Source organism: Boleophthalmus pectinirostris, unplaced genomic scaffold, assembly GCF_026225935.1.
Source record: "Boleophthalmus pectinirostris isolate CB_2022bp ecotype Guang Dong unplaced genomic scaffold, ASM2622593v1 HiC_scaffold_2, whole genome shotgun sequence".
Lineage (NCBI taxonomy): Eukaryota > Metazoa > Chordata > Actinopteri > Gobiiformes > Gobiidae > Boleophthalmus > Boleophthalmus pectinirostris.
Window position 1 is genome coordinate 9,967,031 of NW_026571152.1, and position 15,049 is coordinate 9,982,079.

Below are 15,049 nucleotides of genomic sequence, written 5' to 3' on the forward strand. Positions count from 1 at the left end.
TCATATATACAAAGACAGACCAAGTTCAGACCAAGTTCAGATCAAGTTCAGACCAAGTCCAGACCGAACTTAGACTTGAACTAGACCACGCTTAGACCCGGGTTAGACCATACGAGGAGCGGGGAGCCCTGGAGCGTATTCTGATGTAACTTTATCTGATTCTGTTCAGGATCCACCGCCCACACACAAAAGGGTCAGATTACACAGGGCAGTACATGAGACGCACTGATAACATCTAACCAACAATAGTACTAATACTATCTCTACTACTGTTACTACTACTGCTACTACTACAGGATACACACTGATAACATCTAACCAGCAATAGTACTAATACTACAACTGATAATAACACTACTACTGCTAATATTACAACTACTGCTACCACTGCTATTAACACTACTACTGCTACTGCTACTACTACTATTACTACTACTACTACTGTTACTACTACTACTTTATGAAATACAATGATAACATCTAACCACCCTGAAATTAATACTACTGTCACTACTACTGGTACTACTGCTATTAATGCTATTACTTCTACTACACATATTTACAGGGTTGTACATGATGTAGATGCACTGATCAACATCAAACAACCGCTGCTGCTGTACTACTATTATTACTACTACAAATACTCTGAATGCTATGACTACTACTTGTACAAACCCTTAGTTTGTGAACTGCATTCTCTCTTTCTAACCTTCTGCTTGGTCTTCTCTGAATAGTAGTTTAGGGTGTAAACACTGATAACATCTAACCAACATTGCCGCTGCTGTTACTACTACTACTACTACTACTTCACTAAAGTTATTGTGCTTGCTCTCCTCTGAACAGTACTCTTTCTAACCCTGTGCTTGGTCTAAGTCCCTGGCTGCTGACTGGAAGAAGCTAAGAAAATGTTAACACAGTCTAATAGTTTATGTTGTGAGTGAACACCCCTGCGGTTTACTACGATGTGCCAAATGTGAAAATGATACTTTAATTTACTCTGTGGATCTCAATGGCATATAATTTAATAGCTAAATAACATCTCACTAATACACATAATTAGATTTAAGATTTTGCTATAAAAATCTGATCTAGTGTTTTGCTGGTTGGATATGGCATACATAGAGGTAATTCCAGCACTGTTACCTAGCAACCATCCTGTAAACAAGGGCAAAAATTCATCTAATTTACACATTAATAATAATTTGATGAATAAAAATAAATGACTTACCTTGAGTTTAATAACTGAATGTTTAAACTTTTAAAATTTGTGTGTAAATTATTGCTGCATTTTGAGTTTTCTGTGTTGCTGACATACGTAGGTGTAGGCTTACTCTACAACTGCTAGTAGTAGTACTGCACCAAGACTATTTTGTTGGTCTCTTTCTAACCCTGTGCTTGGTTTCTCTGAACAGGACCCTTTCTAATCTTGTGATTAATCACTTCTGAACAGTACTCTTTCTAACCTTGTGCTTGGTCTCCTCTGAGCAGTACTCTCTCTCAAACCCTGTGCTGGGTCTCTTCTGAACAGTACTCTTTTTAACCCCATGCTTGGTCTCCTCTGAACATTACACTTCTAACCCTGTGCTTAGTCTCCTCTGAATAGTACCCTTTCTAACCTTGTGCTTGGTCTCCTCTGAACAGTACTCTTTCTAACCCTGTGCTTGGTCTCCTCTGAACTGTACTCTTTCTAAACCTGTGCTTGGTCTCCTCTGAATAGTACTCTTTCTAACCCCATGCTTGGTCTCCTCTGAACATTACACTTCTAACCATGTGCTTAGTCTCCTCTGAACATTACACTTCTAACCATGTGCTTAGTCTTCTCTGAACATTACACTTTTAACCATGTGCTTGGTCTCCTCTGAACAGTACTCTTTCTAACCCCATGCTTGGTCTCCTCTAAACATTACACTTTTAACCCTGTACTTAGTCTCCTCTGAATAGTACCCTTTCTAACCTTGTGCTTGGTCTCCTCTGAACAGTACTCTTTCTAATCCCATGCTTGGTCTCCTCTAAACATTACACTTTTAACCCTGTACTTAGTCTCCTCTGAATAGTACCCTTTCTAACCCCATGCTTGGTCTCCTCTGAACAGTACTCTTTCTAACCCTGTGCATAGTCTACTCTGAACAGTACTCTTTCTAAACTTGTGCTTGGACTCCTCTGAACAGGACTCTTTCTAACCTTGTGCATAGTCTTCTCTGAGCAGTACTCTTTCTAATCTTGTGTTAGGTCTCCTCTGAGCAGTACTGTCTCTCTAATCCTGTGTTAGGTCTCCTCTGAGCAGTGCTCTTCCTAACCCTGTGCTTGGTCTCCTCTGAACAGGACTCTTTCTAACCTTGTGCATAGTCTCCTCTGAGCAGTACTGTCTTTCTAATCTTGTGTTAGGTCTCCTCTGAGCAATACTCTTTCTAACCCTGTGCTTGGTCTCCTCTGAACAGGACTACATCATGTTTGACTTCCAGTGTCACTATAGAGAGGAGCGGTGGGCCACGGCGCGATACTTCGATTACGTCAAAGATTTTCTGACAGAGACTCAACAGCTCAAAGAGTTCGTAGACGACTGTGACCCTCCGCCTTGCCCAACGACACAACTACCAACCACCACCACCACCACAGTCACACAGCTAGGTGAGTACAAATACTACTCCTGCGACTGCTACTACAACTATTACTACTACATTTGACGACAAATACCAAAGCAGTTTGACTGATCCATACATGTTTGAGATTCCTGCATTTGAAGCGTTAGTGGTCATAAATTCCTGTTTTCACCTACCTCCTATCTCCGCCCCCTGCTCTGTATTTACTTGCAGTTCAAGGGTAAATTAAATTGTTCAAAAATATTGCACAGTCATTTATATACAAGAAAACAACACAATATGCATTTGTTTTGGTGCATCTTTTTACAAACACAAGTCTTCTTTCTCTCTTCAGCTTTGCAGCCCACACTTCCAACACTGTGATCCATCAGGGATTTCTGCAAAAGATTTCTTAACAACTGTTGTTTTTGAGCAATACATTAAAAGTACACTATGTATCTTCTAAGGTGGAGGGTCTGCTATTTGGTTGTCTCCGTGGCGACGTTATTTCTTTGCCTGGAATGTTCCACAGTATGACATTAAACACATCTCCCTTGCATTTGTTCAATGACTGGTGTTTTATGACTCAAAAATACCTTACAAAAGATTAATTCTTCTTATGTGCAGACTCGCTTCTCCATAGATCTGGCCATTAACCTTTACCTTGTGATTACCAAGTTCATTTCGATACTGTGGAATAATCAAACAGTAATATCTCCATGGAGACGAGCAGATGGAAAAGTTACACAATGCACCTTTAAAGTGGCTGTACCTGATTTTTTAGTTTAGAAGTAAGTTAGTTTTGCCCATTTAGAGATGTATTATAAAAGCAACGGACCAGGAAGTACAGCTGGTGCTCTGTTAGCATGCTAGTTGCTGTTAGCTTTCTAAACTTGTGAATAATTAGGACGTCCAGAATGCGAAGAAAGTGAGGAATAACTTTGGACCACTGACAACGTATTAAAATGAACTAGTTCTTTTTTTTTTTTTTTTCACGTTTTTAAGACAGTATAGACCTCTTCTCACCTCTTCCCACCTTTCCAGCGATTTGGGAGTGGTGTGAACTTTCTGAGGACAGCCTGAAATTGGATCTCATTGACGTTTTTCCCACTTTCAGAACAAAAAAGTTAAAATATTTTTACTGGTCTTTGGCGAAATGTGGGCCGCTCTGTGTACTTTTATCTCTCACTCCAGCTTTCTATAAAATCTGTCAGAAATTTGCTGGGAGTGGTGTTTGAATTCCTCTGAGTTGTAATAACAGGAAGATATCATCAAAATCTGTTTGTAAGAGAAAGTCCTGTTGATTCAGGCAAATATTCTACTACTACTACCATACTACAGCAACATTACTACTGATACTATAACTACTAAAGAGAGTTGCTTACCTTTCTGTTTACTATCACTACAACTACTACTAACAAACAGTTCCCTACAACTTTTATTACTCTACTCTATTCTAAAACTTCTACTGCTCCTGCTACTACTTCTGCTATGACACTACTACCACCACTACTACTACTACTACCATTACTACTACTCAAACTACAACTATTGATGTTCCACAACAATTTCAGCTGTCTAATCCATAATGAAATCCAGGCCACTGTAACTTCAGGACCAATTTACAAATTTGATTTCAAAAGTAAACAATAGTTTTGTGATAAAGTCCAGAAGTTACAATATAAAACAAGTGGTAGTGGACTTCCTCTGGACCAGTGTTTCTCAAAAATGTTTTCACAAACCAAGTCAGTAAACATTCGTAAATCACAAAATGAAGGTGGATTTGACCATTATTGAACATGAATGAAAATATGTTATTGTTGACAGAATGATTGTGTCTCTCTCAACAATTAGTATTACTCAAGTTTTAAACAATGAAAAACAGTCATTGAAGCAGCAATAAAAGGATCCATAAGTATCCTGATGTGCACTGATCTTTGCTGATTTATCACCTTCCTTCTGGACAACCAAGCAAGCATTTCTCAACTTCAGGGCAAGCAGATAGGATTCATGGACTCACTAGCTCTCTCATGTGTCAGAACTGTATACTGCAGACCTAAATGCAGATTGTGACAAGACGACCCCCCCAAAAAAAAATCTCTTGTGACCCACCTGAATGTCGCAACCCAGTCTTTGAGAAACAATACTCTGGACTATAGCTGGACTAGAGCCCTGTTTGTGGCTCTGGTTGGACTGGTTTGGGCCTCTGTCTTGGTCTCTGGACTAGTGTCTTCCAAGCAGCTGGTCACTGAGATCTTTCCCACCTCCAACTTGAAATAATGCCCCAAAACACCGCAAGAACTGGTAATGCCCATTCCACATACGAGTTTTAAACTGTGGCATATTACAACACTGATAATCAGCACAAAGAGGTTCTGAGAGGTTATCCACCACGTAAACCAGCATTTGATAAATATTAAATCTGACAATATTCTGTCGTTTCACATTTAACTTTCACGTGTATTTAATAGGGTTAGCATTCGCCTTATTGTTTACACATGAGATAATTTAGATGGAACGCTCTGAGGTCAGAACTTGTAATGTTCACAAGGAAAATACCTTCCATTTGCCTGGAACACAGCATTAGACCTGGTTTTGCTCTGGACTTGGATCTGGTTTTGGAGTGGACTTGGACCTAGGTTTTATTCGAACTTTGGTCTGGTTTAGGTCTGTTTTTGTTTTCATTTTGATCTGGGCGTACACCTGGTCTGGTCTTGTTTAGCGTTGTCGCAATACTAAAATTTCAAAATTTTGATACTAAGAAATAGACTTAACACTCTACTACACTCAATATCAATTTCAATACCACGATTATACTAAAAAGCACTCTTTGTTTTGCCAACAGAATGTGATTTTCAACATTAGATCATAGCACTTTATTGATCACTAGGGAAATTCAAGTTCTGCTGCAGGAAACTTTGATTTCACACAATCTAACAGTGCCTTGTGTCCATTCCCTCAGAGTATTTCCTCTGAAGGTCTTCTGGCACATTTTTCTGCCACATATGGTGTGAAAGGCCTGTAGCATCTCAAAGGTCCATCTCTAGTTCCTCAGCTGGCTCCTTCACCAGCCTTTTGAACAGTCTCCAATGATACGTGAAAAACAAAAGCTAGTTCTGATACAGTTCAAAATCATTCTAAAGCTAAGTAAGGTTCATTCCTGTCCTGTGAATGGGATTTGTTAGTAATGATACCTGCTGAAATGAATATCTAGTTTTGACAATGGTTTTAGTATCTTCTTTTGGTTTTGGTCTGGACTCAGTTCTGGTTCTGGTTTGGTCTTGTTTTGCACTTGTGTAATTGTTGTAAAAAGAAGAATCAGAACTCACCACAATATTTTTATTTGGCCAGCACTCTGAAGCTGCAGGGCAAGTTGGTTTGTTTTAAATCCACTTAAATTCCTCCCACAGAAACCAAAATTACTACGAAAATCAAGTTTGGTTTTGATCTTTAATAAAACAAGATGTCAAATTCATGCTTGCAACCACAGAAGCCTATTTACAGTGTGCATGATGGGGTTTTATGATTCTATAATTTTGACTTAATTTGGTTGGATTATAACTTACAATTATACAAGCAAATTTACACCAGCCAAGAAACAATTTGCGATGGAAAGTTGAAAAGTATGTTGAAAATGATGAGATCACACTGGGAAAAATCCAATTTCCACATAACAAATCATTTTTTTCTGATACTCTAAACATAATTTCAACAAAATAAAGGTGATTTCTTAGATTTGCATTTGTCAGATAAAAATTTGTGTGTACATTAGAGGAGTTTAGTGGACGATTTTATTCACTTGGTTAAAAGGTCCACTGCGTAACTTTTCTGGCCTCTTATGTTTATGTTCTAGAATTTTATGATGTTATTATTTCAGGGGTCTATGCAGCTCTACGGGAGATTTACAGTTTTTGAAAGAAGTCTCCAAATTTATGATCCCCATTATTTGTTTGGGATCGGTTCCACAGAGAAGCTGTTTTTGTTTCATGTGGATAGGTTCAGTAATTACAGAGAAATGAACTATAAAATGGGCCATAAACCAGGTCAACAAACCTGGAATCTGACAGTTAAAACCTGAATTGTTCCTTAAGTTGATCTGACTTTTTAAACTGGATTGGGCACATGTGGGAAAGATTGTCTCTGAAGTCAATTAGTCCCATGGCTGAATTGGTTTTACAGATTGTTTGTGAGATGTGGACAATGACACAGTGTGGAACCTCCTCTAGTTAAAGAGCATGTTTAAAATCCATACTGAATTTAGCTATTTTGCAACCTCCTGAGTTTGCATGTTCTGCCTGTGTTGCTATCTTGCCCCATTGCAGATATATTGTATAAGCAGATCTTGAAGTCAAAATAAGTCTACTGTTTACTGTCTCCATCACATTATAAAGCGGTTTATTGTCTGATAACCAGAAAGTGCACTGTTAGCATGTTGGTGTTAGGTTTATCATCACCAGAAATCATCATACTTGTTGTTGCGTTGCCTGGAATGTTCTGTAGTGTGGCATTAAACGTATGTACTCCAATAGAGTGAATCCACAGGTCAGGTCTGTGGAAAGGCGATCCTGCTTTCAAATGCGTGTGAAAGTTAAGGCTTGTTCTTGTTCTTGAGGTGATAAAAACAAGATAAAAGTTTGTTTGGGCTCTGACATTTCATACTTCAAAAGATGTTCTGCTGCCGCACTGGCAAGGAAGCCAATAAACCATGCCCACATAAATAACCAATCAATAAACCAAGTTTTGCTTAGCTGAGGTGTCGAGAACAAGCCTCAAGAAGTACTGAACGGGACCTGGCTGAACAAAATGACGTCTTTTTGTTGTTACTCTTATGAGCTTTTAACCATTTTATAATGATGTTACGTCATCAAAAACATACCTGGAGTAGAGTTGTTTCATTCACACATGAAACACACACACATAAATTTGGTTTATTAGCCTGTTTATGTCTCAAAATACTCTGTTCTACCTTGTGATGTCATGAAGCGGTAGTTTTCAAGTTTATAGCTACCTTACATGTTTTGTTTACTAGAGATTGGAAATTCCAGGGCTGGAATCAGTCAAAGGATTCTAGTGAAGGTGTACGGGGTTTAAAAACACAGTGGAACAGAGTGTTTTCAGTTTGAAAGCAGAACTCAGGGTTTTTGTGTGAAACATGTGAATGAAACAAAACACAACTCCAGGTCTCTTTGTGAGGAGGAAACTACATTCCAAAATAGCATAATATGGGCCCTTTAATGCCATACTGCGGAACACTCTAGCAAACCCCCCCATTAGAAAAGTTACAGTTAAGTTACTTTAATAAAAATCCTATAGATTATAACTACTCCTGACTCGACTTGCCTTTCTCCCACTTGACTGCGCTGTCATGCCATAAGCGCAGACCCGCGCTCCCGTGCTCCCATGCTGTTTTCACTAGCCACAATTTGCTCCTTTCTCGACTTCCCAAATATTTTATTAAGACCTGAACGTCAGCTGAACCACCCGGAATAACGTGACGAAAACCAGGGAAGCTCAGAATTAATGCTTATTTTAACCTTGGGCCTGTCACCCCGCGTTACCCAAGCCTTCCTCTAGGGGCCCTCGCCAATTCCAGCCTTCAACTCACAACCAGAGGGTCCCATGTTCAGCTGGGGTTTGCGTATCCTGCCTGTGTTTCTGTCTTGTCTCAGTACAGATGTATTGTAAAAGCTGCACTTCAGGTCGAAATAAGTCTCGTAAGTGTGCAGAGACAAGAAAGTGAAGCCACAAAGTCAGATCTATGGAGAGGCGATCCTGCTCAAAGCTAGAATGCATGTTTTTCAAGGTCTTTTTCAGAGCTAAAATAGAAGATAGACTTTAAAGGTCTTACATTACACAATACTGACTCTCGTGAGCTTTACGCCAAAGCAGAGAAGCTCCAATTTAACATTTATTTTAACCTTATCCAACTCTTCCTCTAGGGGCCCTCGCCAATCCCACCCTAGGGCCTATCCGGGGCTCACTACAAACCCCAACGCCTTTTGATGCGCCGAAAAACATCTGAATCGAGTTTGGGATAATTCAGAACATGCCTCTCCCTCCACGATAGCATCACCTGGACTGCAGCCAAACTCACAAACGCAGGCAGATTAGTCAAATTTTGCTCATTTCTCTTTCAAAAAGTCTTGTCGCTGTTTAGATAATCTTTTAAAAGCGTGATTGATTAAGGGAGCAGGTGTAGGTAGCGCGGTGATGATGTGTGGTGTTTTTGTGCAATGTATGGTATTTAAAGATGGGGTATTATGCAACTATGTTATATTGTTCCCTCATCAAAAACATGACTGAAGAGGTTTTAGATTGCTCGCATCCAACAGAGCAGTGATTGAATCCTTCCCGAGCTGGATAGGCATTTTTATTTGTGGCCAAACCCGACCAAACCAGACACAATTAAAATCACACTATTTTCATAAGGATATTGTTTGTGTAGCCTCTAACAGACACAGTGACACAAAATACAAACTTGGGATAAAGCAAAAATAATAAGACTCTATTATTCACCTCTCGTAAAGTGGTAAATTTTAAGTGCAGCATCATCATCCACTTCATCCATAGAAATTGTCCTCCGCAAATAATGACACCCAGTCCACAAAACGGCACTATTCATTTAGTTTGAGGAGTTCTTTATAAGTAAAAAGGGGAGAGTAGTTCCTTATGTTTGTTTACATCCACACAGTGCACGGATAGAGGTGAAGCTGCAGATTTGTGATAGTGACCTGTGGGCTTTATCGCCAAACTTTATGCTTTAAAAATCATGTATCTGAAATACTGCACCACATTTTACAAATAATAATAACACAGTTTTGTCTTGTATCTGAACTAGAGGTGCAGTGCTCTGATCTTTTGGACACTTAAGAGTCTCAAAGCTAGTGGCTTTAGGGCCTGTTTACATGAGAATGCTTACGGGCATTTTGGGGGCTTAAAAACGCAAAAATCTGAAACCACCCTCCGGAGTGGAAAAGTTGAATACGCTCCACCGTAGTGTATTCAACCATACCATCTACACTGCCCAAGACGCAAAACTCCGGTCAGATCTGCTCACGTCGTGTGCACATTTACGTCACATAGCCTACATACAGTACACAGAAACCTGGCATGCATACCCAATCAAATTCCACACACTTTTGCGTCACCGTATGCAGGCAGATTTCTTCCCGAAATTGCTTGTCTAAACGTGGAATAAAAAGTGAAGTCTTTTGCGTCTTCTGTTCAGACCGTCATCATGTAAACGTAGCCTTACTGTAGACAGGAAACAGCTGACACGCTGCTGTGTCTGAGTCCAACCCAACCAATCCGAACATAAGGTCTAAATATTTGTCCAAACCTGTCGGACTTTGGTCAAGTTTCCATGATCTATTTTAGATGTCATCCGTGCATGTTTAAGTAATCTTGTGATCTCTCTTGGGCCCTATACGAATCCTCTTCATATTCCGTCCGATGCTCTGCCCACAAACCAACAATTCTCCATAAATATTTAAAAACACGCTACAAAACTGTACACAACAACTTGAAAAACCTTGATGTGATGTGCAGTAGTTTCATTGCGCGTTGATTATGTTGTGATGGCGTCCGGAAAGGGGAGCAACTTAACATGGAGAGCAAAGGGACGGGGGATTCAGAGCTGAAGGGGGAGCAGAGTGAGGGTGTCAAAAATTAAAGTGAAACTTATAAAACATATTAATACGTTGTTTTCGGCGAAGAGCATTTTCGGAAAAAAAAAAAAAAAAAAAAACTCTAAAATGTAACATGGTGATCTAAATATGTTTTGTTAGCAGTGTAATTATACCTCGTAAAAAAGGGTAGTAGGTTGTGGGTTAAACTCCTGATCACTCTGAGTGGAGTGTGCGTGTGAGAGAATGCAGTATTTGCATTGAATATAATGAGTGCTAATTAGACCTTAATAAGCGGCATGTTAGAACTGGATGACAAAGTAATGATTAACTGTAGTTTTGGGCTTGGTCAGATTTAAGTCCTGTTTAAACTTGTTAATCCTATAGAGTAAATCGTTACCATTTACTGTTACCTAGTTACGCTGAGTAAACATTTTTCTGTATTCCTTTAATAATAATTAAAGGCACTGTGTCTGATTTTACCGTCTTAAAACGTGAAAAACAGAACTAGCTCATTTGAAATAGTTTGCAGTGGTTCAAACTTATTCCTCATGTACCTTATTCACTCTGAACATCCTAATTATTCACCACGATGAGTTTATAAGTGGTTTTTGGAAATTTCAAAGACCACAGCGGACACTAGCATCCTAACAGCGCATCACCATTAATTCCTGGTTCTCACAGGATAAAAAGGCTTTACACTGTCTAATTTAGACCCTCAGAGCTGCTTTCATAATATATCTGTACTGGCACAAAACGAATATTTCTTTATTGCTTTCAAAAATGTGATTATATGCATAGACTGTATATATAAATGAACATAGCTAACGTTGCAAATAGGAAGTGAACATGGGCGTGCTTCCGGCTCCATCCACTTGATGCCAATTAACTTTATGTTCGAACATCGCCCCTCTCTCTGTAACTGCTGCTGTCATTCATTCAAAGAAATGAATCTGAACTGCTCAAAATCAAAAATACTAATTTCCAAATTCAAGACATTTGACCTTATATGCATTTTCTTTCTTTTTCTTTTAAATCTAGACTGGTACAACTAATAAAAAAACTGTAACTGCTGCTGTTAGGCTCGTCATGTGGGTCTTAAAATGTTCATATTAACCCACCTCTGCATGATGTTTTTATTTTGCTACTTTCGTAAATCAATTCCAATTCCTAATTTGGAACTTGGCTTCAAACTTGCTCCTAACTGCTAGCCTGGATTGGACTGGCTATGAGTGATGTCAGACTCCCGTAGTCCACTTCTTTATACAGTCTATAGTTGTGTCCTTTTAATAGCTTATAAATGACTAAACTTTGATGTGCCGATATGCAAAGTTAGCACACTGTTATTGGAAAGAAGAAGAAGGAAATACAAATATTTTTGGTTGACTTGAATTTGAATTTTAACAGTAGGGCTGGGGATCATTAAGAAGTTGTCAGTATGATACATATCTCGATACATAGGCCACAATATGATACGTTTTTCGATACAGTGCACTTTCAATCCAATACGATTCAATACGATATATTTCAGATTGATTCAATTCGGTTCCATGAAAAGCAAAGGCTAAATCATAAGCTGTGATACTAAAAGTCTACTAAGTCTGCAAAGTTAATATGAATAGCACCAATTTTACTCACCAAAACAGTGAAAATGTCAACACAACTGTAGCTGTTACACAAATTAATTTAGTAAAATACTCTTGGCAATATATCGATACAGCAGCCCATGATATCCATACTGTATCATCAAATTAAACGATAAGATATGATATATCGATATTTCAATATGTTTGCACACTCCTATTTAACAGTTTATTTCCAAATCACATGAGAACTTCCTGGAAAACTTTGGAATTTTTTTGTCCCAGGAAGTGAAAATGTTAGGACAAATTTTGTCACGCTCAAAAACCTTGCAATAAAGTTGACGATAATTTATGTGCAGTTTGTCACTCTGATTAGATCAACTCCTAACTCTTGTTTTGATGTGTTTTTCCTGGTAACATCTCCCAGATTTGGTCTCCTCTCTCAGATCTGTGGAGGCGTTGGTTGCTCAGATGCTCTCAGCGGGGTGCAAGCTTGTAAATGTGGGAATCATTCTCATACACGCAGAACTCGAGCCTTCAAACCTCAACAAATCTCAGACCAAAGAGAAAACCCCGAGACTCCACTGGGGAAATGTGTGATTCCCAAATTCCTGGTGATGTTTGGGAAAGCAGAAAAGACACACTTCAGATAGATGTAGACTTAACTGTTCCCAAGGGAAATTTCTCTCATTCAGACCCAAATAAGGACTAAACCAGGACTAAACAAGGTCTAAACGGGACTAAATCAGGACAAAACTAGGACTAAACCAGGATTTAACCAGGACAAAACCAGGACTAAGCCAGGACTAAACTAGGACCAAACCAGGACTAAACCAATGTTTATGTGAGTGGAGGTAAAGAGAGAGACAGAGGAAGAGAGAGGAGGGATGGAGGTAAAGAGAGAGGAAGAGAGGAGGGCTGGAGGTAAAGAGAGAGAGAGAGGAAGAGAGAGGATGGAGGTAAAGAGAGAGAGGAGGGGTGGAGGTAAAGAGAGAGACAGAGGAAGAGAGAGGAGGGATGGAGGTAAAGAGAGAGAGAGAAAGAGAGAGGAGGAATGGAGGTAAAGAGAGAGAGAGGGAGAGAGAGAGAGAGGAATGGAGGTAAAGAGAGAGGAGGGGTGGAGGTAAAGAGAGAGAGAGAAAGAGAGAGGAAGAATAGAGGTAAAGAGAGAGAGAGAAAGAGGAGGAGAGAGGAGGGGTGGAGCTATAGAGAGAGAGTAGGGTGGAGGTAAAGAGAGATGAAGAAAGAAGAAGAGAGAGGAGGGGTGAAGGTAAAGAGGGAAAGAGTAAGAGAGAGGAGAAATGGATGCAAAGAGAAGGAGAGGAAAAAGAAGAGAGAATGAAAAAGAGGAAGAGAGGAGGAATGGAGGTAAAGAGAGGGAGAAAGAAAGAAGAAGAGAGAGGAGGAATGGAGGTAAAGAGAGAGAGAGAAAGAGGAAGGGCGAGGAGGGGTGGAGGTAAAGAGAGAGAAAGAAAGAGGAAGAGAGAGGAGGGGTGGAGGTAAAGAGATAAAGAGGAAGAAAGAGGAGGAATAGAGATAGAGAGAGAGAGAGAGAGAAAGAAAGAGGAAGAGAGAGGAGGGGTGGAGGCAAAGAGTGAGAGAGGAAAAGAGAGGAGTGGTGAAGGTAAAGAGAGAGAGCACGAGCAATATAATAAATTCATTCACATTTTGTTTTCATGGCTTTGGGATTTGTGCAATAAATTAGAGAATAAGAAGACAAAAGGGACTGAAATACAACATATATTCCACTGAGTCATGTCCTTTAATCTGATAGAAGCTGAACAGCGTCAGGGCACAAGGACCGAGCTGTTTTTTGAGCGCTTCGTTTATGCAAATGAGCCATGTGGTTTCTAAGTTTTGTTTCTGTAAAACGTAAACAAATATGCTGAAATCTGTGTGGATAGGGAAGGCTTGCGGACACAGAAACGACGTGTCTGGGCTCAAATCCTTTCCGATACGGTGATATGGTGATTCGTTTCAGTGTGAATGTAAACTTATGCTCCTGTTCTGTGTGTGTGTTTGTGTCACAGGTTCCACAGAGTCCGTGAGCAACGTGTGTCCCCAGAGGAACTGTCAACCTGGTGAGTGTCTTCTTACGGAGGCCGAGAGGCGTCACAACAAACGCAAACGCCGCAACAAATACAAATGCGACGACACAACATAAAGCCACAACACACCAAAAAAAGCCACAACAGAAATGACTGCGGGGACTCTATTTTAATGCAAACGCCGCAACAAATACAAACGCCACAACACAAACACAAATGCCACAACACATTAAAAAGCCACAACACAACAAAAAGCCACAACTGAAGTGACCGCGGGACTCTATTTTCCGACGGACCGAATCAAGCGGCAAGTGAAGAAGAAGAACTACAACGTGAAACGAATAATGATAAAACAATAAATTACTTTTACTTACGTTTCCAGCTTCTCCGTTCCTTTACTTTTCACGTTGTAGTTCTTCTTCTTCACTTGCAGCTTGATCGGTCCGTCAGAAAATAGAGTCCCACGGTCACTTCCGTTGTGGCTTTTTGATGTGTTGTGGCTTTTTAATGTGTTGTGGCTTTTCAATGTGTTGCGGCATTTGCGTTTGTGTTGTGGCGTTTGTATTTGTTGCGGCGTTTGCATTAAAATAGAGTCCCGCGGTCATTTCTGTTGTGGCTTTTTTTGGTGTGTTGTGGCTTTTTGTTGTGTTGTCGCATTTGTATTTGTTGCGGCGTTTGCGTCTGTTGGGACCCCTCTAGTTTTCCGTATTTTCTACTTCTACACACGAAAATATGTGAATGAAAACACTAAAAAAAGCAATGTTTTAGAAAGAGAGCTAGAGGGCCCAACAATGGAGAGAGCAATACAGAGAGAAGAGAAACAGACATGAAGAAAACCTTACGAAAACCACAAAAAATCTTGTCTATTTCCAACTGGCTCTGTCTCTCTATAAACATCAAACACTTTTTACACGTTTTCAAATACAAATTCCCATGTTTTTCCCCAAGGTGACAACCAAAAACCAGAACACAGACACAGATCATTCAGGGGAATTTTGTACGTTAACATTTTTGACACAAGCTCCAGGCAGAATTGCAGCAGTTTCTGTCTCTATTTCCTCCCCACAAAGTTTGACAAATTCATATGATGAGTGGGTATTACGCAAAAGTATTAGTTTTAGTTTTATGCAATGTTCTTGTGTGATGTTATGTAGTACAGTGGTCCCTCGTTTTTTATCGCGGGGGTTACGTTCTAAAAATAACCCACGGTAGGT

At 39.7% G+C, this 15,049-nt stretch overlaps 1 protein-coding gene across 1 annotated transcript in view; it reads left to right on the top strand.

The window, feature by feature from the left end:
* The window catches only part of kitlga (kit ligand a), a 90,077-nt gene that overhangs the window by 63,915 nt on the left and 11,113 nt on the right, over positions 1-15,049 (top strand). Inside the window, exons 5-6 of the mRNA XM_020919175.2 lie at positions 2,439-2,628; positions 13,818-13,868. Coding sequence (XP_020774834.1) covers positions 2,439-2,628; positions 13,818-13,868 — 241 coding nt within the window. The remainder of the gene's footprint in view (positions 1-2,438; positions 2,629-13,817; positions 13,869-15,049) is intronic.